This window comes from Micromesistius poutassou (assembly GCF_964030765.1).
Source record: "Micromesistius poutassou genome assembly, chromosome: 9".
NCBI lineage: Eukaryota > Metazoa > Chordata > Actinopteri > Gadiformes > Gadidae > Micromesistius > Micromesistius poutassou.
Window position 1 is genome coordinate 10,752,889 of NC_140279.1, and position 27,287 is coordinate 10,780,175.

Below are 27,287 nucleotides of genomic sequence, written 5' to 3' on the forward strand. Positions count from 1 at the left end.
ATGCGGGCGTGGGGGGGTCTGAGGGCCCTGGAGGTGGTGCTGCTGGTCCTGAGCGCCCTGCTCCGTGGGGCAGGGGGGGTGGTGGCCCTGGAGGACATGTACCCCTTCGGCCCCGAGCAGGGGGACACACGGACCAGCGCTCAGGATGATGGGGGCTCCGGCCTGGTGGAGATCTCCCTGGGGTTCCCCTTCTTCGGAGACAAACACAACGGCCTCTATGTGAGTACACACACACACACACACTCAGAGGTCACACACACACACTCAGAACTCCTACACACACACACACACACACACACAAACAGACTTGATCTCCGAAAGAGCATCCTGAGGTGAATGGGTTTGATGTGTGTGTGTGAGTGAGTGAGCCTGTGTGTGTGAGTGTGTGTCTTTGTATTTTTGTATGTTTTTGCTAGCACATGTATTTTGTACGTGTGTGTTTGTGCATAGCTCGGCATACTTTGCGTGTGGTATGTGTGTTTATTTAGTGTGTGTGTGTGTGTGTGTGTTTGTGTGTGTACATGGCTGTATGTACCTATTTGTATGTTTGTATTTTATGTGTGCGTTTGTGTATATGTGTGTTTGAACATGTGTACATACATGTGTGTGAATATGCTCTGTGTCCTCTATGTGTGTGTGCGTGTGTGTGTGCGTGTGTGTGTGTGTATGTGCGCACACACACACACACACACACACTCAAACACACACCTAGCTGGAGAAGGGTTGGTGTGTCGATGGCTGCGTGGCTATGGAGCATCTGTGAGCCATTCCATCGCAGGTCGCAGCTCAAATATGCGGTGCGGCCGGGCGGAGCTGACGTTCACTGCTGAGCTTTGATCAGAGGCTGCAGCCTGCAGCCGCCCGGACCCACAAATGAACACCACCTGCTGGGCTCTCAATGCACCACAGCCTGCCTCACTCACGGCCCTGGTACCTGGTGTACCTGGTGCACCACACACACACACACACACACACACACACACACACACACACACACACACACACACATTTTAAAAGTCCTTACACACATACACACACACACACACACACATCTTTAAAGTCCTCACACAGTGTTCAAAGTGCCACTGGAGTCACGGTGGTACCATGGCAACAATGGGCAAAGTGCATAATGTTTCTAATCTCAGCGTTGGGGGATGAGACCCGGTGAGGTCATGTCCCAACACGGCGTGTCCAGAGTTGTCCAGGGTTAGCCTGCAGGGCTAGCCTGCACACCTGCGGCCCAGATTGTGTTGGTTCTGCTGCGGCCGCTCAGCAGGGATGACCTCAGAGGCGTGCACTGGCTCACGATCACAACACACTACTGACCCTCAGCGAGAGAGAGGGAGGGAGGAAGGGGGGAGGGGGAGAGGGAGGGGAGGGGGGAGGAGGTGGGAGGGAGGTACAAACTAGGGAGGGAGAAAAAAATGGGCAGGGAGAGAGAGAGAGGGAGAGAAAGAAGGGGATAAAAATAGCACAATTGTTGAAATCCAATACACCAGGTTGCGAGCCAGCGGTGAATCAAGACCTGATAAGACGCGGACAGAGAGCTACAGCGGGTTTTTGTCCCTCAGATCTCGGTTCAGATCCCGTAAACAATAACTTCAGCATGAGTTGAACGGCGGTCAGAACTCACTTCTAATCTGAGAGAATGAAAGAGGAGGCGGGCTGCTTAAATGATTGTATGAAGTCCCGATCTCGCTGAGTGCCTCCGCTAGATCCACCCAACATCTGCTCGACCAAATGACTGAGAGGAGCAGCGATACAGCTTCTAGTAGCAGGTGATATTTCAGCCGCGGCCCAGCGTGGATTCTCTCTTGCTCCCCGGGGGCCAGCTCGGAGCGCTTGGGCGTCTGCCACATGGAAGCCTCGGAGCTGATGTTTGCAGAGCCTGTTCCTGAACGTCCCCCGATGTCACGATCACAGCCCGGTGCACCTCGCTGCTCAGCCTCCAGAGTCCTCACTACTGCCTCCTGAGACACGCCCTCAACCGCAGCCTCCAGGCTCCTCACTACTGCCTCTTGAGACATGCCCTCAACTTCAGCCTCCAGCCTCCTCACTACTGCCTCCTGAGACACATTGAGACACCGCATCCTCCAGCCTCCTCACTACTGCTTCCTGAGAAATGCTCTCACCTCAGCCTCCAGCCTCCGCACTACTGCCTCCTGAGATCATGGATATCATCAGAGTTCCATTCAAGGTTCCCTCCGAGCCCCCACCCACCCCTCCTGTGGGGGCTCCCACACATCGCTGGGAGTCCCCATGTCCCCACAAACTCCACCATCTCCTCCCCATCACCACCCCTCCCTTCTGGACCCGCCCCGTCCAGCTGGGTTAACTGGGCAGGTACCGGTTCAATCCCGGCTGAGCGGAGAAGGGGAGAGGGAGGAGAGAAGGGGAGAGAGGAGAGGAGGAGAGGAAAGGAGGCGGAGGAGAGGAGGGGGAGAGGAGGAGAGGAAAGGAGACGAGAGGAGGAGAGGAGGGGGAGAGGAGAGGCAGGAGGTTGAAGGGCAGATCTTAGAGATGGTTCACGAGGAGCTTATGATCAAAGGCTGTGACTGATCGCCTGCCGATTGGATGGATGTACACACACATACACACACGCGCACACGCACACGCACACACACACAAACACACACACACACACACACACACACACTGTAAATACATATTTATGTAGCATAATGTACAAAAACCACACATACACTCACACACGCTGTACAGATTGTGGTTTGTGGAGGAATCTGACGAATTAGCGCTGGCGCGTCATGTGAGATCACGGCTGAGTGGAGCTTGAATGTGTTGAGAACACGTAGCTCCTCGCGCTAACATCTGCTAGCGCTCATCTGAGCCACCGCTAGCCGGGAGCTCCCGCTCTCCCAGGGCTGGGGGGGGGGTTAGTTTGAGTGTGTGGTTTGTTGAGTGTACGTAGCGTTCTACATCAATATGTATTCCTTACAGTGTGTGTGTGTGTGTGTGTGTGTGTGTGTGTGTAAGTGTGCGTGCCGACTAGAATAGCTTAATAGAGTGTTACAACGCCGGAATCACACCTGGTTTTGTTACGGAGATCTTCTATGAAGAGAAACTGTTTTGCGTGATGATGAAGCTTTTTATGTATTTCTACAGTGGCCAGTCTACATACTGTGTATATGATTTATGTTTCACTGCTGCTGGCTGAGTTTATCTTCGCTGTTATTAGCCAATTATGTGCCGACAGAATCCTGCTTCGAGCAACATGACTGGTCGAAACATTTATGAAGCAAAAGAAAGAGAAACGCCCCCTTCAACAAGATTTGAGCCCCCAGCCTCCATACTTTACATCAGTGATCGGAAGTCTCATTTTTGAGACTAGAGTGAAGAGGAGGAAGCAGCCATCTTGGTGAGGTTAGGGAGTTGGGAGAGGAGGAGGCGGCCATATTGTTGCGGTCAGGGTGTTGGGAGCGGAGGAGGGGGCCATATCGTTGAGGTCAGGGTGTTGGGAGCGGAGGAGGGGGCCATATCGTTGAGGTCAGGGTGTCGGGAGAGGAGGAGGGGGCCATATCGTTGAGGTCAGGGTGTCGGGAGAGGAGGAGGGGGCCATATCGTTGAGGTCAGGGTGTCGGGAGAGGTGGAAGTGGCCATGTTGTCCTGGGTCGGTCTGCGGGTTCCTTCGATGTTATGGCGGTTTATTTTGGCTCTCCATTTCCAGATTAAAGTTTGTTTTTCTCCTAAATAGAGAGAGAGAGAGAGAGAGAGAGAGAGAGAGAGAGATAGAGCGAGAGAGAGAGAGAGAGAGAGAGAGAGAGAGAGAGTTCAACTACATTCGGACTGCATTTCATAAAGCAGTTTTCTTACCTATGGCCACTGAAAAGGGTGGGGGTTGGAGAAAGTGAGAGAGATATATTGACTGTCAGACTGACATCTTTCCCTCACATCATGATATACAGCAGACACATAACTGGGTTGCAGGACAGTTCAGTTGTTTGCTTCCCATAGATTGACCAGTCATGGTTCCCAGTCTAACCAGGAATGGTTCCCAATATAACCAGGTATAGTTCCCAGTATAACCAGACATGGTTCCCAGTATAACCAGGTATGGTTATCAGTATAACCAGGTATGGTTCCCAATATATCCAGTCATGGTTCCCAGTATGACCAGCGCAGCGCTGCAGTGTTGGGCCCAGTCCGACAGTAGGTGTGCCGGTTCCTTGTGCGGTCAGCTCCGTGCCAGAGTCCGTATTTAATAGGACTGTCAAACAGGAAGGAGAGCGCGTTCCTCTAAGCTCTTCCAGATGCTCAGCAGATTGGATTATGGGACTAGAGCGTGGAACCCTCCCTGGTGACCCTGGTCTCTAACACTCCTCTCTCTGTACGACGCTCCCCGTCCACAACCAGTCTGTCCGTACAGCTCGGGCACTTCATGCCCTCCCTCCCCCTCTCCTCTCATTCTCCCCTCTCCTCTCTCTCTCTCTCTCTCTCTCTCTCTCTCTCTCTCTCTCTCATCTCTCTCTCTCTCTCTCTCTCTCACCTCTCTCTCTCTCTCTCTCTCTCTCTCTCTCTCTCTCTCTCTCTCTCTCTTCCCTCCTGTGGTGTACCATGCTTCTCTGCTTGACCTCCACCACCACTGCCTTCACCCCCCCTCACCACCATTCAATCCCTCCCACCACCACCCCTCTACCCCCCACCTCCTCCTCCCCCCAAGCCCTCCACCCCCGGATCAGGTACCCTCAGCACCTCCACCGTCTCCCCAAAGCTGCGGTCGGCAAATTAACCGCCGGGCCAAAGAAAACTTCCTCTGCTCTGGAGACCTTGGAAGTCCTAGGTTGCCATGGTTTCCGTATGACAGCCCATAACCCGGGTGCCGTGGCGACACCTGTCACCGCCGGTCACATGGTCCTGGGTGCTGAGAGGAGAGCGGCTGAGGTCATGGTCAGGGTCACAGTGGGGAACCAGATGGCATGATGGGTAAAACATTCCTCCACCTCATGAGGAAAGAGAAGACTTTGTTTTCACCCGGATTCTACTATTCTCCACCTTTAACTAGGGTATGCTCTACTACGACACTACTACTATAATACAAGAACAGACTAAGAATTTAATTCAATATTAAAACCAAAGGTTATCGTGTTGTCTTCCTACCGTCTCACTGATTGGCAAAGCAGTGGTCTTCCTCCTGGATATCACCCAGTGAAGTTTAGCTCCCAGTGTTCCCAGCAGCTCTCTGATCTCATCAGGGCTCTCTGAGAGATCACTTTCAGAAACCTTCACTTCACATCAACTATCTCAGAGGTCATTAGGATTTTCAACCATCAGACTAGGCTCCAGGTGTTGACTAGACCTTGTGTTGCTGAGCTCTTTAATACTTGGTTCCTCTGGACTCTGAGGCTCAGCTCACAGATCACCACAAGACTGAAGTCTCTTTGTTTGATTTCATTTGTTTAATCCAAGGTGAGGCGAGGCTGAGGGCCATCAAAGCATTAGTAAGAAGCTCCACCAAGGACTGTCCTGTCGCCTGGCTAGAACAGACAGGGAACAGGACCCCCAGAGTGTCTCCAGGCGGATCAGGATCTCTCTCTCTCTCTCTCTCTCTCTCTCTCTCTCTATCTTTCTCTCTCTCTATCTCTCTCTCTCTCTCTCTCTCCTCCCCCTCTCCCCTCTTTCTCTCTCTCTCTCTCTCCCTCCCTCTCTCTCTCGCTCTCTCTCTCTCTCTCTCTCTCTCTCTCTCTCTGTGTGAGCGGGTAGGTTTTCACAGCTGCAGCTGTGAGACAGCATGAAGGTAGTGTTTGTTCGCTACATGGGAAGTTCAAACATCCGTTGTGGCAGCGGCGGCCATGTTGGGGCCGGCTCCTGTTTGCTCGGAGCGGGAACACCCTGACCCGTGTTCGTCCACCGTCCTGTTTCCCCCCGCCCAGGTTCAAGGCCTGGAAATACAGGCAGGAAACCCCCCGCCCTAGAGGCCTTGATACACGCATTAAACACTCTGATACCTTGTTGGACACAAAGAGCATCAACACAGTGTGTTACTGTACCAGCTGGGTTCAAACATCTTGTTGTAGCTTTGTGAAGCTACAGCAAGAATGACAACTATGAATGACTGCAATTTGTACCAATGTGATGAGTGTTGGGGAATGTGTGAACGTTGAATGTGTTTTCCCATGGTGTGTTTTTAAAGAGCTGACATTCCTCAGGTGGTTGCTCTGGGTCTGGGAAGGGGTCAGGGGGTCAGGGGTCATAGGTAGCCTCCCCTTTGAGAGCCCTGCCTCTCGGTCATAACTGGTTGCAATGGCCGCTTAACCACACACAAATACTAAAAACTAAAAGTAAACCCCTTGTACTGTAAACACAATGTCAATGTGATGTTAAAGCAATGTAAACATAACTTTAACATGAGGTTAACAAAATTAAAAAGTAGTGTAAATATCATGTCAGCATAACGTAAACGTAACATTAACGTAGAGTAAACAAAATGTAAACCTAGTGTAAATGTCTTGTAAACATAATGTAAACAGAATGTAAACAGAATGTAAACGTAGTGTAAACACAATGTTAACATAATGTTAACCTGGTGTAAACGTAGTGTAAGCATAACGTAAAGATAATGTAAATCCGGTGTCCCCGCCCCGTGTGTCTCCAGGTCAACAACAACGGGCTGGTGTCCTTCCTGCGGGAGGTGTCCCAGTTCACCCCCGTGGCGTTCCCCATCGCCGGGGACCGCCGCGTGGTGGCGCCCTTCTGGGCCGATGTGGACAACCGGCGGGCGGGGGAGGTGTTCTACCGGGAGAGCCTGGACCCCGGCACCCTGCAGCGGGCCACCGCTGACGTCAGGACCTACTACTCCGAGTTCCCCGGCTTCACGGCCACCTGGGTGCTGGTCTCCACCTGGCACCGCGTCACCTTCTTCGGAGGGAGTGCTGTCACTCCGGTAGGTCACACATGCACGCACCCACGTGCACACGCATACGCACACACGCACGCACGCACGCACGCACGCACGCATTCACTCACTAACGCACTCACTCACTCACTCACCATCTCACTCACTCACTCACTCACTCACTCACTCACTCACTCACTCACTCACAGAAGAGCTGTCCACAGACGGTAGAACTCAAACAAAAACCTCTTTGGCTTTGACTGTTTAGGTTAAAGAGCTTCAGGAACTTTATGGAAGGAAAACGCCTACAGATTAATCTCTTTTTCAAGAGGGTCGTTGAGAAGCAAACATCACGACAAAAACCCTAGATGCAGACACACTGGCATTCTCTGGCCCCTCAACCTCCGGCCCCAAGGTTCCTCACAACTCCATCACAAGAACAGATGAAGAGCAACCATGTGGGCTCTACTGTGACACTGTTTGGGCTGTAAATAACCAGCTAATTGGTGATGTGACTGATTCACAAATAAGCTCAGAGACACACTCATCACTTCAGGTTCTCTTTCAACACCTCCTCAAGCTGCTAGCTCACAGAGAGACTTATGCTGCCTTCACGTGCAATGGAAAAGACGATCCTTTCCATTTGTGAACTAGATATTACGAGTGCGTTGTGTTCAAGTGCTTTTGTTGTCGTAGTGAAATGAATCATGGCGGACCCACAGATCCTGACCTGTTACTGCTGAAAAGGTCAAAGGTTATCTCATCTCGGCAGCTTGTGTATCAAAATATTCTACGAGCTCTCCAGTGGAAATTACGGCGTGAGGGGGTATTCATGTGCAATTTTCACGTCGGCTTTTGGTATTTACCATAATTTCCATAACGCATTAATCCAAACTGGTCCACAGCGTCAGATACAGATGATATGATCTCAAAGCCTTCTCCCCCAGGCTCTTCGATACCGTGGATGAAGCTAAGTCCAGGTTGTCCTTGTGGATGTTCTTCTCCAGGTGAACACCTTCCAGGTGGTCCTGATCACGGACGGAGATCTGTCCTTCACCATCTTCCAGTACAACAACATCACCTGGACCACCGGCATGCATGCCAGCAGCGGGGGGGACGCCGCCGGCCTGGGGGGCATTGCCGCACAGGTAACCTGGCTACTAACCAATCACAGGTAACATCACCTTGCTGTTAACCAATCACAGGTAACATCACCTGGCTGCTAACCAATCACAGGTAACATCACCTGGCTGCTGACCAATCACAGGTAACATAGCCTGGCTACTAACCAATCACAGGTAGCATCACCTGGCTACTAACCAATCACAGGTTGCATAATGAGGCTACAAATAAATCCTAGGAAACAGGAAATATGGCTTCTTACTAGATATATTGGCTCAATTCCTTAGGGCATTTAGTGTGAGTGCGCCCGGCATGAATGTAAACAATGGCAACACAGCACTCATCTTCAACGTAGGGCCATTAGTATGGAGCTTACTTTACAAAATGTCTTCATAAAGACCAAAGTGATGTATTGCTGTTGTTTACATTCACAACACAAAATGCCCTTAGGCAGAATGGGCACAACAAAGAGATTTAGATAATGATATTGGTAACAGATGTTTCAGTGAAACAAGGCGAGACGGTTACAATGGTTTGATCACCCAGACCGGTACTTTCCTTCAATCTTTAAGCTCTTATACTTTGCTGAGTAAAGTGAAACTGGTGATGTTCTGTAAAGTTGGGTGATGTTTTGTGATGTTTTGTGGTGTTTTGTGATGTTTTGTGGTGGCTGATGTTGTCTGTGTCCCCAGGCAGGTTTCAACGCGGGCGACGGGAAGCGCTACTTCAACATCCCGGGCTCGCGGACCCCGGACGTGGCGGGCGTGGAGGGGACCACCAACGTGGGGCACCCCGGGAGATGGGTGTTCCGGATCGACGACGCCGAGGTGGAAGTGGGCGGCTGCAACGACTCTGGTTATAAAGATACATCAATATAAATACATCTATATGTAGATCTGCCTGTACTGTATAGTTCATTGGGTCGCCATTTCTGCATATGGGTTAATTGCTGACTTTGTTGATTGCTGGCTATTTGGAAAGGTCTTATAGGTCCTATATATATGAACACTATATATTATGAACACATCACTTAGTGTGGCATGGTGCACATACCTTGTTAATAAGTTTTAAATGATGTGCACAAATGCACATCATTTGCACAAAAATGTAAATGCACAAACATTTAAGAATTTAGGGGTCAAAAACATTTTGAAACTTAAAATGTTTGTCCCCAAAAAAGGCTGGAAACAACCACATTGGACACAAGCAAAAGTGAAAGTGAATCTAAAACTGAAAGTGACCCTGGTGTCCCTGTCTTGCCACAGCCTCAGTGTGTCAGCACCTGCGGCCGTGCCTGAATGGAGGCCGCTGCATCGACGACTGCATCACCGGGAACCCTTCCTTCACCTGCTCCTGCCTGGCGGGCTTCACCGGCCGGCACTGCCAGATAGGTGAGGAGGAGCCCTGGGTCCCACTTTAATACCTGATGTTTACCGTCACAAGATAAAGTTCAGCCATTGAAGGAATTAGTCAATCCAAAGTGTACAAATACAGTCATTAGGGAGCAGGCAGGGGTCTGAGGTAAGATGTTAGATAGGTCTTGGTCCGAGGGTGGTAGGTAGGTAGGCATGGAGTATATTCCCTGAACCTTGTGATTGAGAGTCGAACTAGCCACTGTGCAATCCTGGCTTCTCTTAGTGAAAGGTTTTAGATTAGTTCATGATGAGGGGTTTGGACCTGACCTCACGTTGGAGAACAAGATAGTAGCTAGATAGATTGATGAGGCGGTTTTGTTATGAAACGTGAACCAGTAATAACCCTTTACAATCAACGTCTCACACCCACACTGAACCCACATTGAGGCCACGACAGCTTAATGGGAGTGGATGTAGGTGGTGATGTGTTGCTCAGGGATCAAACCAACAACCCTCCAGATGATAGATGATCTTCCTGCTGGCCCTCTTCCTCTTCCTCTAATGACCCTAGCAGGTTCCTCTCCAGTTCCTCTCTAATCCTGAATTAATAAACCACCGTCCTATCTCATCTAACCCTTCACCCCGAGGCCTCCAGGCTGTGAGCTGACTCTGTTCCTCTTCTCCTCAGACGTGGACGAGTGCTCCTCCGGGCCCTGCCAGAACGGGGGCACCTGCCAGGACCGCGTCAACGGGGTCTCCTGCAACTGCCCCCCGGGGTTCAGCGGGCCGCTCTGTGAGACAGGTAGCTGCAGGGAGACCCCCTTCATCACCAGAACCAATCAGCATACTTTACACCTGAGCTCAGGAAGTGTTAAACTGTTTGTACTGCAGCTATGAAGTAACTTTGTATTCCTGACTCCTCTGGAATTTCTGAGGCCTACTCCAATTTAGATGATAGTAGTCTGCCATGATTGTTCACACTGTGTATGTGTGTGCGGGTGTGTTTTTGTGTGTGTGTGTGTGTGTGCGTGTGAATGTGCGTGTGTGTGTGTGTGTGTGTGTGTTTGCAGACGTGGACGAGTGCGGGGACACGCCATGCCGTAACGGAGGTGTGTGTGTTCAGGGCGTCGGCTCCTTCAGCTGCACGTGCACGCCGGGCTTCACGGGAACGCTGTGTGAGACAGGTGAGCCGGGGTCACAGAGGTCACACCGGGGTCACAGAGTTCACGCCGGGGTCACAGAGGTCACGCAGGGGTCGTGAGGCGGGAAGGGAGGGATTTCTACCGGCTCCAAGATCGAAACTACATCCATACTGAAATTTATTGTGGTGTTTTCGTAACCTGCGATAAGTCCTTTATATCAGCATTGGGAGGGGGTCCTCTTCAACGGAGCCCGCCATGTTTCTACGGTAGCCCAGAACGGACATTCAGCTCTGGAGAGGACATGTTTTAAATATTTTAGAACAATCCCTATTTCTTTTGTAAAGTGTGACAAGACGTGATGGTTTGACAGACTAAATGACTCAATACAATTTATAAATAAATACACACTGTGCCTCTAAGCTGCTCACAGATGTCTGGATAATGTCACACTCATGCGTCATGTCAAATAAGGTTTTCCCGTCCATGCAGTGACACCGGACGACTTATATTGATCCTCTCTGGAGGGCCTCTCCTGGAATGTCTGTTTCCGGTGGTCAGGAATTCAGTTTTATTGGAGACTGACGGACAAAACAATGATTGTAGACGTATCCTCCACTCTGCAGCTGAGGGTTCTAACCTTCTTAGTTCCACTCTGGACAGATGAGAGTTCATCTCTGACACAGCGTAATGAGAAGGTATCACTACGGAAACTAAACGCAGCGGATCTCGTCCCGTCTAATCACCGAAGACGTTTCATTTATTTTTGGTTTGTTGATGAAACGCAAACCTTTTGGGGAATTTAATTATCAGGCTCCTGTAGAGTTCAGGGTGCTGTTATTCCACAAGGGGCACAGCATTACATTTTAATAACACACACCTGGTTCTGGGCTGAAACCGGGCCGGCCCAGGGGAAGTGCAGCCCGCTAATCCAGCTCAGTGTCTCCTAACCTCATCACACACACACACACTCACAGACACACACACACACACACAGGCACATGCACGCATGTACGCACACTGACACAGACACACACAGAGACACACACACACACACACACACATACGCGCGCACACACACACACAGACGCACACATACACACACACACACACACACACACACAAACCCACACCAAGTGATTGCTTTCCCTGGGCCGTCTCTGGGCCCTCTAAGGTTCTGAGCGTGCCCTGACTCTGTTTCCATGGCGCCCCGCTGCAGATGTGGACGAGTGTGTGTCGCAGCCGTGTCTGAACGGAGGGGAGTGCCTGGACCGGGTGGCAGCCTTCGCCTGCGTCTGCCCCCCGCCCTTCACCGGGGACCGCTGTGAGACAGGTGACCTTTGACCTCCCCGATCCGATCAGGAGCCACACGCTCAGCCGACACACAGCGGTGATGCCAGGTCGTTCATCACCTGCTTCTGTCCACTCAGACATAGGGTCAGGTAGAGGTCACTGAGGAGCGGGTAGGGGACCGCAGGGCGATGGTGCACATTGGAGTTTGAACCAACAACCTTTCAGCTGTGGGGTCCAACGCAAAGTGAGGTTGAGGAAAGAAAGGTACAAAAGTACAGCAGGAGAAAAGTACAGAAAGAGCAAATGTGAGGGCATTTGTACAGTATCCTCTCTAAAGAGAGAGAGATGGGAAGAGATGTGAATAGGACATTATTGAGGACATTATTGTTGAGGAAAACCATGTCGGATCTGTTCTCAGAAACCCTGCTTTTCCCTCTCGGTTCAGCCTGGTGATAAAACGTTGTCTGCATGAGGCAGAAACGCTAGGAATGCTGACCGGTGGCTCCGAGAGAGAGGTAGGATCGGGGAACAAAGCCTGAAAAGTGTTGAGCTCGACGCGTTTTATTGGCCTTTTACGACATCCTATTTCCTTAGCCGTGCCGCGAGCGGCGGTGTGAAACCGCACGCTAGCTTCCGCCGCGCTTGTCCAACTCAAACAGGATGCGCCGTGGAGCGTGCGGGATTCACTCCATTTGGAGAGATGGGTTTAGGATTCCACAGCTGAGGACTGGGATAGAGGACCCAGCGGTGGTATCAACGCTGTGATTGGTCGGAATGTTATCAGAGCCGGCCCACTCTCCATAGCGTTAGAAAAGTATGTAAGGAGAAGAAAGAGAGTTTTGTAGTGCTGTTTTCTGATTCAAATCGTTGTTAACACTTTGTGATAAGGGGTACATTAAAGAGACTTGGTTAATGCATTAAATAACATTTAATAACATTAAATAACATTAAATAACCGTTAATTAACATTTTATTAATCGTGAACAGATGTAATAACCATCAATTGTAAAGGGTGAACCTTTCTTGTATTACTTCTCCACTTCTCCACTTTATATCGCTGTTGCACAGCAATTTCCCTCGGGATAAATAAAGTTTCTTGAATCTTGAATCTTTATTGTGAAGTGGCTCCAAATCATCCTCAAAGGTCGTCCCTTATAGAGTGACATCACCTCAGACCCATTTCTTCAGACCAATAACAGAAGCAGAAACAGAAGGTGTTAATACTGCCTGGCCCTGGTGTGTCGCCTCACAACCTGAACACACACAGCCTGAGGACCTGAAGAAAGCCTCTCTCTTCACAGCTAAGATGGAGGCCTGAGATGTGTTGCTCTGACAGACTCTTCCTCTGCTCTCCCTCCTCAGAGATCCTCGTCATCCAGGCCAACTCCACGCAGGCCGACAATCAAACAGGTACGGCAGGTTGTTGGTTCTCGTAAACGAGGCTCACATGGGTCAGGAGGGGATTTATTACTGAGCCGGTTAACATACAAGGGGCCCTATCTTGCGCCCGGTGCAATAGACTTTCTACACTGACGCACGTGTCGTTGCTAGTTTGCACCCGGCGCAAAGCTGATTTTCCCCCGCAGCAACCAGGCGCCTGGAGAGGTGTGTCGGCGAAAAGCAGGGGCGTGTTCCGGCGCAAATGATACTTGGTGCTATTTTCCCGATCCAAGCATTGCGCCAGTACAATTGCGCAACTGACCGGGAAATACCTAGTCTACAGTCAGTGGCGCGTTGTTCAGATGCTATTTTAAGGGCGCAAAGCCTAATGTCGCGTTTGCACAACGCGCATACACTTTGCTTCTCTCATCTACACGGACGCAGCAGTTCTAATTTCTGCAAAACAAAATCTAATTTTAGGGTAAATGGTTGGTTAAATGATTTGGGAAAGAACAGCTGATACAGCGGTAAGTTGTAGGCCTACTTTTAAATCAATGCATCTGCAAACACCGTACATCAAACACATATGTTCTTGACACAGACATCGTGTACAAGCCCATTACTTTTAGGATTGATGAGTATTTGATCGTGAGAAAACAGTTTTACCGCGAGTGTTTAAAAGAATGAATGAATGCGGGTGATGCTTGGTGCGCGTGTGTGTGCGCACCCATCTGTTTAAACACACGCAAACTAAACACGTATCATATGTTTTAAGTTGTCATTTAAGTTTTAAGTTTAAATTTACATGACAAATCCGTTTTCTGAAGTTGGAGAAGAAAACGCTATTCCATGTGTGAATTATGCCTATTATTTGGCCATAAACTGAGCCATTTGAAGTTTGAAATTCATGTGGTCATACATCTGTCTCAGCGGAGAACGCAACGCGCTGTCAAACTATTAACTCGCCAAGTCAAATGCGCTGGGTCTTAAAGGGGATGGAAGGTGGAACTCTCATTGGTTTATTGCACGTTACGCCCAAAACACACCTACAGGTTTCAGCCCAACCCATTTTAGATTTGCGCCGGGCGCAAAGCTCATTTATCCCGCCGTCATAATAGCAACAGCGCCGTAGAACCGCCCACAAAGTGCTTTGACTTTGCGCCTTGACGTCTGCATTTTAGACCGTCTAACTAGGGCCCAAGGACTTGGTCTTGCTCAGTGCTGAGAAGAGGTGGTTCTGGGAAACATGTCTGTGTGTTTGAGTGTTAGTTCATATTCCAGTTCATGACTCCCATCCTCACCCCCTCTGTTCCTCCCTCCGGTTCCTCAGAGGCGTGTGCAGGAGAGGATTGTGGGAAACGGCAAACCTGTGAACAGACCAGCCAGGGAGTGGTCAACTGCACCTGCAGCCCGGGCTTCTACGGAGACAGCTGTGAAGGTACCGTCCCATGTACCGTACCGTGTAGGTTCAGGGAACGTGTCTCTGGCCCCCAGCGGTGTGCGCTGGTATGTTGTGGTAAACACCACCACGACCTCGCCGCCCCACGCCGTGAAGAACGCTTAACCAGTGGCTAACCCGCGGTTAACGGGCAGTTAACGAGCGGTTAACGAGCCCTCCACCCAGAGGAAGCGCCCGTCTAGACTCTTAAGGCCGTCTTTACGAGTGGATGCGGGCGATCGGTATGCAGGTTGTTCCTTCAGAGAGCGAGAGAGAGAGAGAGAGGGGGGGGGGGGGGGGGTAGAGAGAGAGAGAGAGAGAGAGAGAGAGAGAGAGAGAGAGAGAGAGAGAGAGAGAGAGAGAGAGAGAGAGGTTGCAGGAGCGATCTGCCACACTCTGCCCTGGCCGTCTGCCACACCGCTCCGCTCCTCTTAGCTGCTCCCAGCGCGGCCGCAGGGAAATATGTCCATCAGGGCCAAACCAGGAACCCACCTGCCACTGCTCATGAGGCTCAGGCTGTTTACGCCGCTTAGGCCTTTAGCAGACGCCTTCATCCACATCCAGACCCATCACAGGGGATTCAGAGTCAGGTCGCAGGAGCAGGGAGGGGTCAGGGGTCGTCCCGCTCTGGGATGACTACAGACAGACTGGGGACGACCAATCACCTGTCTGTATTATAACTGAGAGAGAGAGAGAGAGAGAGAGAGAGAGAGAGAGAGAGAGAGATAAAGGGCCAGATCTCCCCGATCTGGTTGAATCTGTGCGTCTGGTCCTGCGCTCTGAGCTGTAGTTACCATCAGGGTTCACGGAGACGATCCTAAGTCTCCCACATTCCTTCCTGCTGGCTCACTTGGACCAGCCAGTGGAAAAAGGAGTCGGGGTCTCCTGGGAGGAGACACAGGGGCCGCCTAATCAGGGGCCCCTGGATCAAAGGCCCTGCGCTGCGCAGGTGGCCAATGAAAGTGCCTGTCGCAAATTAACCCTCCATTAATCGGCCCCGGGTCGTGTGTGTTTGGATCACAAACGGGCTCCATATCATCCCAAAAATAATAGCATCCTCCTCTGCGCCGCCGGCCCCGGGGACTTCAAAGAGGAGTCATTTAGTGGCGCTACGCCGCCGCCGCCGTTAGCTTTGATCCACCGCAGCAATTAGGAAACACCAGGAAATACAAACATTCCCGGGATGGAGAGCGGGCGGTTCCGGAATGTGCTGAGAGTCAGGAAATTAAGTGTGATGGAGAGCGGATGTAGCGCGCGTGCTAAGAGCTCACTGATGTAGAATCTGCCAAGAGCCAGCAGAGCTAGCGTGTGCTAAGAGCTAGCTGATTTAGCACGTGCTAAAGGGCTTGCTGACGTAGCATTTGGTAAGAGCTAGCTGATATAGAGTTAAGACCTGGCTGATGAAGCATATGCTAATAGCTAGCTGACAAAGCATGTGCTAAAAGCTAGCTGATATAGCATGTGCTAAGCATGAGTGGATATACCATGTGATATAAATTAGCGGATGTAGCGCTTAGAGCTACTTGATACAGCATATGCTAAGAGCTAGCGGCTGTAGCGCTAAGAGCTAGCGGATGTGGCATACGATAAGAACTAGCGGTTGCAGTGCCAAGAGCTATCTGATGTAGCATGTGCTTAGAGCTAGCTGAATTAGCATGTGCTAAGAGCTAGCGGATGTAGCGCTGAGCGCTAGCGAATGAGTGTAGGGGAAGAGGCGGGCCATGAGAGGACAGTGCAGCAGGACAGAGTTTACAATAAATCACAGGAAGGAGCCAATCCTGGATCAACACCACATGAGTGTTACTTCATCACAGCCTTGTTAAGTCTTTAGTGTCGTGAGGACGCGCTCTGGGCTGTTTGTTATGTGTCTTACATTTCCTCTCTCCCTCTTTCTCTGTTACTGGCACGGAAAATAAACATCCATACTGCCAAAGCAGTTGCTCTCGCTCTCTCACAGTCTCTCTATCTTTCTCTCTGCCTCCCCCCTCACACACACACACACACACACACATGCAAACGCATGCAAGCACACACGTACGCACTCACACACACACAGACACACACACACACGCACACACACACACACACACACAAATGAAACAAAAACAAAAAAAACTGGCAAAGTTCTGTAAAAGTCACAGATCACATTTACTTTTTAGTGTCAACACCCAACCAATGAGGATGATAATGAAGATGATGATGATGATGATGATGATGATGACCTTGTGTTCCAGAGGAGTGTCTGTGTCAGAACGGAGGCGTTTGTGTGGACCTCAACGGGACATGTGAATGCTCTTCAGGGTTCACTGGACTCTACTGTCAGTTTGGTGGGTCCGCTCTTCCCCTAGTCTCACTCTCGCTCTCTCCCCCCCCCCCCCCCTCTCTCTCTCTCTCTCTTGCTCTCTCTCTCTCTCCCTATCACCTTCTTTCTCTCTCTCCCTCCCCTCTTTTTCTCTCTCTCTGTCTCTCTATCTCTCTCTGTCTGTCTCTCTCTCTCCCATCTGTTCTCCCCTCTCTCTCTCCCCTCTCTCCCTCTCTCTCTCTCTCTCTCTCTCCCTCCCTCCCTCCCTCCCTCCCTCCCTCCCTCCCTCCACCCCTCTCATCAGTGTGTTCTGTGTTCTCCAGAGGTGACCCAGACCCCCTGCAGTAACAACCGGCCCTGCCCCGACGGGGGGCCGTGTCTGGAGTACGGCGGGGCATACCTCTGCACCTGTCAGACCAGTGGGGCGGAGCTGGACCAGAAGGACTTCTACCCCTATGGTAAGACCCAGAAACACCCCCCAGCCCTGGGTACACCTCTGGCACACGCAGGGTACCCGCTAGAGGTACTACTATATTTACATTTACATTTAGGGCATCTAGCAGACGCTTTTATCCAAAGCGTCTTACAACAATTTGTACATTTGTCAGAAGAAGATAAACAACAATATATCACTGTCGGTACAGTAAGGCTGTTCATAGAACCAAGTGCCAAGCACTAACAATCTCTAGGTTAACCCATTCCCCGTATACAACAGAGATAGCTAGGATAAGATGCTACACAATGCTTAAGTGCCAGGACGTAGTGTGGTGGGGGGTTAAGACCAAATACCTTAACCGTCCCATAAGGGGCTCAACCCTCATGCTAACTGGAGGAAACGGATGGTATTGCTTAAATAGGACTGATGTCATCGCTTGAATCATTGTTACATCATTGTTTCATTGTTTTGCTTCTTGGCAGCCAGAGAAGCTTGTTTATTTCCAGAACAGTTTCATGAAACCTGAGCATAACGATGAATGATTCCTTATTTTAACTGCTTAGTTTCAGCTCCGTCACAAGACCAGGAGTTGTTCGGTAGTTTGCTACGTTGCATAATGTTTAGCAACCGTCTGTTTGTACCGATTTCACGGCCTCTTCCCATCTGACATCCAATGGGACACAGTCAAGTGTTGCTGTGTGTTCTTCAGTACAGCCCCGCTCCGTCTGTGACTCCTCCCCCTGTATGAACGGAGGCTACTGCTACGAGCGCCACGGTGGATACTCCTGCGACTGCAAGCACGGCTACTGGGGGAAGCACTGCGAGAAAGGTACGACGCTGAGGCTAAGCTTACGGTCAGAGTACATGGTACGGACGAACAGACCTGGTCATACCTGTGTTGGTGGTGGTGATGGTGGTGGTGGTGATGGAGGTGATGATGGTGATGGTGGTGGTGGTGGTAATGATGATGATGGAGGTGGAGCTGATGATGGTGGTGATGATGATGATGGTGGTGGTGGTGGTGGTGGTGGTAATGATGATGATGGAGGTGGAGCTGATGATGGTGGTGATGGTGATGGTGGTGATGATGATGATGATGATCGTGGTGGTGGTAACCCTGGTTCTCTGTGCTGTCCCTCCAGTCCGGCTGAACACCTGTGCGTCGGGCCCCTGTCGGAACGGAGGGTCCTGTAAGGAGGAGGCGGGAAGCTACCATTGCGTGTGTCCCTACCGCTTCACGGGGAAGCACTGTGAAGTGGGTACGTACCATTATGATAACGCCAGGCTGCTGGTATGCTGTTAAACGATGTCTGTGTATCTCTACCTGCTCTTCAAACACAACCTCATCTTCTCATGGGCTCCTCAATCAGACCTAATGCAGCTCTGATCGCTGATCTCGATGGGACCTCAGTAGGAACCGTGGAGGGCCGTGAGGTGGCCCTGGTGTAGAGGTCCGGACCCGGTTTCCTCTAGTCCCCCCCCAGTCCCCCTCACGGTCTGGGTTGTGGTCCCCAGGTAAACCGGACCCGTGTGCGTCCAGCCCGTGTCTGAACGGCGGGACGTGTTTCCACTACATCGGGAAGTACAAGTGTGAGTGCACCGACGCCTTCGGAGGACGACACTGTGAGGCCAGCAGGACCCGCCCGCCCGGCCCCAACGCAGGTCAGGACCCTTACCTCCACTCATTAACTGCTCTGTACCACATTATTTACTCTGTACCTCATTATATACTATGTACCTCATTATATACTCTGTACCTCACTATCTACTCTGTACCTCATTATCTTTATTCTATAGTAAGGCAGGTCGGGAACCTTACCCTTACTCATTATCTATTCTGTACATCATTATCTACTACGTACCTCATTTTTCTTTAGTTAATCAGGTCAGGACTCTTACCTCTACTCATTACCTATCCTCTACCGCATTATCTACTATGTACCTCTTTATCTATAGTAAGGTAGGCAGGTCAAGACTCTTTCCTCTACTCATTATCTGTTCTGTACCTATTTATTCATGAGTCATTCAGCAGACTCTTGCCTGGTTCACAGGTTAATCAAATCAATGTCATGAAGGAGCAGTTAGGGGTCAGGGGTCATCTTGCTCTAGGATGGTTATGAAGGGTGTATAAACATGCACATATGTCGACCTGATCCCGAGGTGTTCCGGTGTGTTACAGGGCCGGGCTGCGGGCCGCCCCCCCAGGTGATCCACGCCGAGGTGCAGTTCTCGTCCACGGCGCCGGGCGCGGTGGCGCAGTACGTGTGCCGGCCCGGGTTCACCTCGCTGCCCCGGGCCACACGGACCCTCTGTGGGGTCAGCGGCACCTGGAGCCTGCCCCCCGCCTGCCAGGGTAGGGCTGGGACCGCTGGGTTCCCATGATGCATCACTCTCCTCTGACCGCGACATTAACTGCACCAAACCGTTCCCACGATGCATCACTCCCCCAGACCCCAGCATTAACTGCACCAATATATTCGCATGATGCATCACTCTCCCTTAGACCCAAACAATAACCGCAACACACCATAATGCATCACTCTCCTCTAACCCCGATATTGATCGCAACAAACCAGGGCCTGGGTAGTCTTATTCGACTTATTCCCACATTTCTGATCTTTGCAAATAACCAGCCGATGAGCTCTGCTCCAACACAGCAGTGGTGTCCTTAAGGGTTAAAACAAAACGTCTCATGGTCTCGTGAACCCATCGGTTCACAGATGTGTGTGAACGAAGGAACACCTTCAAACTCAGAGCGTTGTTCCTCTCCACGCGTGAGAACGCCGCCACCTGGTGGCCGGTAAAGCTCGGTTCTACACCCTCTGCGTGTCTCCCCCCCCTGCAGATGTGGACGAGTGTGCCTCCGAGCCCTGCCTCCACGGGGGGTCCTGTGACAACCAGCCCGGAGGCTTCTTCTGCCGCTGTCAGCAGGGATTCAGTGGGGCCAGCTGCCAGCTAGGTGAGCTCACCTGCAGACTCATCACCCTCATGTTAGGATGAGGGTTGAGGGGCTTTTAACTTTGTAACTAGTGGTGTAGGGACAACCGACATTACCATGGTAGCATGGTAGGCTCACTTCGTACATTTAGGGTCTTACCTTACTTACGTGTGTGTGTGTGTGTGTGTGTGTGTGTGTGTGCGTGTGCGTGTGTGTGTGTTCAGAGCAGGACTGGTGCAGCTCCAGCCCCTGTCTGAACGGGGGTGTGTGTCGAGGTTACCGCTGTCTCTGCAGAGATGGATTCTTCGGGGATCAGTGTCAGATGTGTAAGTGTTTCTGGACGATCACGCTGATAAATGCTGAACATCAGCCTGTGGTCCAACAGCTGATCTAAGCTGCTTGTGTTTGTCGTCCCCTAGTGGAGAATCCATGTGTACTGCAGCCCTGTGGGAACCGCGGTGCCTGCAGGAGCGACCAGCAGGGGAACTACGTCTGCACCTGTAGGGTCGGACACACGGGCAAGGACTGTGACAAAGGTCAGTAGAAAATAACAATTGTTATTATTAAATTTTATAAGAATAAAAATCTCTGCCCCTTTTTCTATGTCACTTAAAGTAGTGAGAAGTATACAAGAATGTATTCAAGTAATCAGTTATAAGTGAGCTTGAAGTACGACTATCATGTTAAAGGTTTGGATCACTATGGGGACTGTAGGTCGAAGCTTAAGGTGGTGTATTGTAGTTCTAGTAAATGTTTAAGGTAATGTATTGTAGTTCTAGTTCATGTTTTAGGTGGTGAAGAGTGTCTCTGGTTCCCAGCTCTCCCTGGTTTCTCTCCCCAGACCTGCTGCCTCCGTCGGGTCTCCACGTGCTGCGGGTGGAGGAGAGCGAGCTGGAGATCCGCTGGGACCAGCCCGACCCCTCGCCTGTCCCGGTCACGGGCTTCGCCATTACCTATGCCCCCCTGGCGGCGCCGGCAGGCGGGGGCGGGGGGCGGGGGGGCCGGCAGACGGACTTCCTGGACCGGCAGCAGAGCAGCCATCTGCTGCAGGGCCTGACCCCCGGGGAGCTCTACAACATCTCCACCTTCTCCATCAAACGCAACGCCAACAGCAACGACATCAGCCAGCCCGCCGTCGCCCTCATACGCACCCGTGAGTCCAGAGCACGGGTGGCGTTTGAGTCATGGTGCAGTAGAGAGACGGGTGGATGCTATTAATGATGTGTGGGAATCAAACCTCTAACCAGGGCGGGGTTAATGCCATGCTCTGCCCCTGAACCAAACAGTGAGGAAAGGGGACATTATGCACCTCTTACATTGTGTTTCATACCTAGATATGCTTATATATTTACTACTTTCACCTTTTGGTGTGTTTTGGTGATATAACACTGACTCTCGCCTCGTCATTAGTATTCCATGGTACAGAAAGACATGACATGTTGTACATCAGATAGTAAAGACTAGCTGCAGGACGTTGGGTGTTAAATGTGGTTGGAGATAAGTGAGAGAGAAATGTTTAGCTGTTATAAATGGATAAATTGATGATAGATGGATAAACGACCGACTGATGGATGAGTTAAATGTTTAGCTGTAATGTATGGATGAATGATAGATGGATGAAGGGTGGTTGAATGGTGAATGATGAATGCCAGGTGGATGAATGAGTGAAGTGCTCATGTGTTCCCCCGGTGTGCGCTGCAGGTCCGCGTGCGGTGGAGCAGCTGGCGGTGGTGAACGTCTCCTCCACGGCGGTGTGGCTGAGCTGGCTGGTGCAGGCCGCACGCCACACCGCCGCCACCCAGCTCCGCCTCTCCCTGCTGCCCGCCGACGCCAGCGGGGCCCGGACCGCCCTGCTCAACGGCAGCGTCAGCGAGTTCAGCTTCAGGTTCGTGTCTGGGGGACACGAACTTTGTCGCTTTAATGAATATTGTCGCTTTAATGATTTTTCATCAAAGTAACTTCACACTATCTGGGTCGGGGGTGAGGGTGTTCCACTCCCAGCCGAAAGGTACTGGGTTCGATACCCAATGTCTTCAGTCTACTTATAAACATCCCTGGATAAGATCCCCTTACCCCTACCTGATCAATAATAACATGGATTAAAAAAATCCTTAAAAGTCACTTGTGTATGAAACTGTTTTCCAAATTAAAAATAGTGAGTTTAGTGAGTTGAATTTTTTTGGTGAAAAGAAGCAGAAAATAACAAACTGTGGTGGGTTTCCTTCCCTTCAACAAAGTGTAAAATGACAAAGTGTATTTAACATTTGAATGTAACCTGACTCCACCTTAATACAAACATTAAAGAGTAAATGACAGCGTCCCCATATTACACACACATAACCCAAGCATAGACTGGCCACCGGTAAACGAGGTCACTTCCTGTCCACAGCTCCCTGCTTCCTGGCCAGATGTACACGCTGGAGGTGCTGACCCAGAGCGGCATTCGGGCGGAGGAGTTCCCCTCCACCAGTCGGCCGGCCGGACCCCTGCACATCTGGACCCGTACGTCCCCGCCTGTCACTCAACATCTGGCTGAGTAGAGCGCTGGGGCCACGCCCACTTTGGATCAACTATTATGGGCTGTGCAGGAAGAGGGGGAAATGAAAGAATGATGAATGCATGGATGAATGACAGATGGATGAATGATTGATGGATGATTGATGGATGATAGATGGATGGGTAATGGATGAATGATGAATGGATGATAGTAAAGAGCCTCATGCTCTTCTGGTGACAAGAAGACAGAAGACGCACCCCATCGTCCTCAACTCAACATACGTAACCCCCCCCCACCCAGGGCCCCTCCCCCCTCAGAACCTGTCCCTGGCCCAGGTGACGTCCAGCTCCGCCCTCATCACCTGGGACCGCCCGCCCGGCGGCGCGGCGGACGGCTTCGTGGTCAACGTAACGCGGGGGCTGAACACGCGGAGCCGCTTCCTGCCCAGTGGGCGGCAGGGCGCGTACACGCTGCGAGAGCTCAGCCCGGGGCAGCAGTACCACCTGACCCTCACCGCCGTCCGGACCCACGGCAAGGAGACGGTCCACAGCACGGCCCGCCACCTGGCCTTCAGCACGCGTGAGTGGAGGCCCGCCCCCCAGAGTCCCCCCCCCCCGGCCACGCCCTCGGCTGTCAATCTCAACGCTGTTTTTTTCAAAAGCACATTGAATCGTTAATTCTGATATTTTGGGTCAATTGTGAATGATTGATACCCATCAGTCATGGAGAAACCACTTTGAATTTTGAGTTGTTTATGAAATGTATTACGGTAATTAGTTTGAATCATTTATTGTAAAGATAATCAGTTAGATGAATAACAAATTCAGAATTGTCTGCTGACTATGCTGCACTTTAAAAGCTAAACGTGTCCATCGACCATGGTACAAAACAAAAAATTACTTTGATGAATTTGTGGTGTTTATTCAAAATTCTTACGTTTATTTAAAGAACGTAGTTATATTTTAAGACAAGTTTGAGCGTCACCCACTCTGAGCAGGCGGATGTAGTTCCCTCTGAGTGCCAGCAGGGGTCAGTATTAACCGCTCTAACTAAACCCTTTCCTCCTGTGTTGTGGAACAGTTCCGATGGAGGGGCGGATGGGGAGGAGAGAGAGGCTGTCCTCGCTGGGTCAGGGGGGTCACGGGCGCCCCAAGACCCCCCCTCTGGAACGGGGGGGCGGGACCGACACAGAGAACTCTGACGAACATAGGTCAGTGACGAACACAGGTCAATCGGGAACCAAACCAAACAGGAAACTTTAATTAAATAGCAAAAACAGGTATTGTCGATCTTAATTTGTATGTTGGTTTGGAAAGAAGTCAAATGACTAGATGTTCATGTTACTGTAAATTATATTGATGAGACGCTTTTATCGAAAATCTTTTTAACTGCTTCCTGCTCCACTTCCTGTCCTGTAGATATAAAGAGCTGATCGACCGGAGAGGGAAGATCACAGCCCAGTTCACCAACCTCCCCCGCAAGATCCTCCGTCACCGAACCAGTAAGACCACTATAGATATACAGTATATATATACCATATAGTATCCCTCCATCGTACCAGTGAGTCCTCTCTCTATATACCATGTGTGACGGTACCATCGTTCCTCTGCAGGGCCGGAGCCCCCCGTGCGGTTAGAGCGGATCGAGGAGACGACCAATAAGATCAGCCTGGCGCTAGAGGTCCCGGAGGAGGGTGTGAGGACCCAGCCTGGTAGGTTCAGGGCCAGGAGGGGGCGGGATCAGGGGCTCATGGCCACCTCTGATTGGCCCGTCATCTCTCCGCCTCGGAATTAGACTGAAGTGAGAGGGAGTATTGTGAGGAGGTGGGGGGAGAGTGTTAGGACGGGGGGAGGACTTTTAGGAGTAGGAGGAGGGGGGGGGGGGAGTGTCAGAAGGGGGGAGTGTTGGGAGGAGGAGAGGGGAGTGTTGGGAGGAGGGGGTAGTATCAGGACAGGGCAGGGTGGAGTGGTACCAGCCATAGCCCGGGTCCAGCTCCCTCAGCCAGGCTGAAATCAGAGCACAGTGCCGGGGAGCTGAGGACAGCTGGTGTCTCTCAGAGACGACCAGGCTGGGGGTGGGGCTGGTGGTGCTGGTGGTGGTGGTGGTGGGGCTAGTGGTGGGGCTGGCGGTGGTGTTGTTGTGTGTGTGGTGGTGGGGGTGGTGGTGGTGGGGTCGGTGGTGCTGGTGCTGGTGGTGTGTGTGGTGGTGTGTGTGGTGAGGGGGGGGGGGGGGGTTCTGTGACGGTCCAGCTGGCTTGGAGGGAAGGCAGTGTGAGCTGTTATTAAATGTTATCATTGATGCGTGGCCACGCACATCTCAACACACACACACACACACACACACACACACACACACACACACACACACACACACACACACACACACACACACACACACATATACATGCATATGCTAAACTAAAGTGAACATTTGGGCGCAGGAGCTGAGTGTAGTCGAGTTCCTCCGTGTAGACCCCCCTCCCCTCCGCCTTCCCAGTGAGGGGACGGACCAGAGACCCTCTCGTCATGAGAACCTGCACTGTTTCCTACAGCTTGTGGTTATGACCTCATCCCTGCGCAGGACGGCCTCACTGTTACAGCGCTTAGCAACCCCCCCCCCCCCCCACGGCTCATGGGAAATGAGCATGAGCCGCCAGGCTAGGAAGCTATAACCATCATAGAGCAGCAGAGCCGGGAAACTCCGGATAATGATTTGGGTCCAGGCGAAGGGTTCTGGGTTCGATCCCCACTTTCAGCAGGCTACCTGTCGTCCTACCTGAGGAAGACAGCCTAAGCCTTACCTGATCCATGTGCCTAATGACACCAACATCACACAGACTGGGGGTCTCCATGCAACAGCAGAGAGGCCAGACTAGGGAGATTAAGGGCTGCCCCCTGCCCCCCATCTCTGAGTGTCTCCTCACCTTACGCGTCCAGGTCAAGTTGTTTAGACATTCCTCTCCTGCAGCATTCCTGTGTCCGTAGCCCCCGGCCTGAGACCAGCCTCTCCTCCCCTCCTCCTCTCCTCTGAACCTCTGAACCTCTGAACCTTGTTTAACCACCCAGGGTCCCTCACTCACACCACTTGTATACTAACACTCATATACAGAATGAGGTGTGTTTCCCTGTCTCTGTCTTAATCTCTCTCTCACTCTCTCTCCCCCCTCCTGTCTCTCTCTCTCTCTCTCTCTGTCTCCCCCCTCCTCTCTCTCACTCTTTCTATCTCTCTCTCTCCCTCACCCATGTCTCTTTCTCTCTCTCTCTCCCATCCCTCTCTCTACCCCACCCCCTCTCTCTCTCCCCCCCCCCCCCTCCTCTCTCTCTCTCTCTCCCCCCTCCTCTCTCTCGCTCTCTCCCCCTCTCTACCCCAGCCTGCCAGCGGGTGCCTCACCCCTGCACTCGTCTCCTCTCGGAGACGAAGAGTGTCCCGGTCTGGGAGGACGGAGTGTGTCACTACCTGTAAGTCCTCACTTTGTTGTCCAAAGACTTGTGTGTGAGTTAAATGTCCTCACAAAGCCCCTGAACCTGACTGGTCTCTCCCTGCCCCCCGCAGGTACAAGCGGACCTACAAGGTCCAGCAGGACGTCTGCTTCAGGGAGATCTGTGAGCCATCGCTTCCCGACAAAACTCGTACGTTTGAGAAAGATCGGCCGAGGACAACGGTCGTGAATATAACAATCGGGTTTGAACATGAGACTGTGTTCTCCAAACAAATAGACAGAAATAGAGTGAGAAATAGGCTTGGATGTAGTCAAATACATATAAATATGTATTCATGATTATGTCAATATCTCTCAATATAGTATTGACACTAGTATTGTCCATTGTATTGACGATTATCCACTGTGCATCGAACCCATGATTGTGTTATGTTTTAACGAGCTGCCGGTTGATTAGATAGTCACTCTGTATTCATGGTTATTTTTCTGTCGATTTTCTTTTATTTCCTCTTTCCATCCAGAGTCCTCCGTCCCCGCTGAAACACCTGTCCCTGCTGCCGCCGCATAAAGACACGGACAGTGTCATTCAAGGCAGAAACTACGTCCTCCATTTGAGAAGAAGGTTCAGTTTGTGTTGGTGTTATGTCAGTGCCCGGCCTCCAGAGGGCGCTGTTTCTCAGAGACGGACCAACTCTGACTCTTGGAACAGCGTGTGGCAATGAGGACCCCAAACACGGCGGACCAAGAGGGTTGAAGGCATCAACAGAGATTCAAAGCTATCTTTAGTCGTATCGCCCTTTATCACAGTGACAGACTCATAGGTTATCAGGGGCCGGCATTAGACCACACCCCCTCCAAGGGAAACTCCCCAAAACCCATTTCGGAATTGGAAATCAACCTAGAGAAGGAACGAGGCGAAGGATACCTCCTTTTAGGGATGGTTAGGAGACGAAGAGGTGTGACTCTGAGAAAATATAGTTCAAAATAACCAAGAGGTCAAAGTTTATTCAAATCGGTTTCTGAAGTTGTCCATGTGTATTATAAACAGGATTGGCAGTGCACTCTGCTCCCGGCCTCCGTATACCTCAGAGACACGCA

General features: G+C 51.2%; 1 protein-coding gene across 1 annotated transcript; it reads left to right on the forward strand.

Annotated features, from left to right (window-relative positions):
* sned1 (sushi, nidogen and EGF-like domains 1) lies at nt 1-26,851 on the forward strand (the record flags this gene model as incomplete). The annotated part of the gene is made up of 29 exons (XM_084473582.1): nt 1-219; nt 6,611-6,898; nt 7,858-7,998; nt 8,665-8,827; nt 9,238-9,363; nt 10,016-10,129; nt 10,398-10,511; nt 11,686-11,799; nt 13,122-13,169; nt 14,470-14,577; nt 16,812-16,904; nt 17,203-17,337; nt 18,025-18,144; nt 18,458-18,574; nt 18,831-18,977; nt 19,495-19,668; nt 20,161-20,274; nt 20,478-20,579; nt 20,673-20,789; nt 21,095-21,406; nt 21,955-22,138; nt 22,643-22,755; nt 23,051-23,329; nt 23,831-23,960; nt 24,169-24,251; nt 24,363-24,461; nt 26,121-26,208; nt 26,303-26,379; nt 26,711-26,851. The coding sequence occupies 29 exons, from the start codon at nt 1-3 to the stop codon at nt 26,755-26,757; spliced, it is 3,966 nt and encodes a 1,321-aa protein (XP_084329708.1). The 3' UTR covers nt 26,758-26,851.
* Nucleotides 26,852-27,287: the final 436 nt, after the last annotated feature.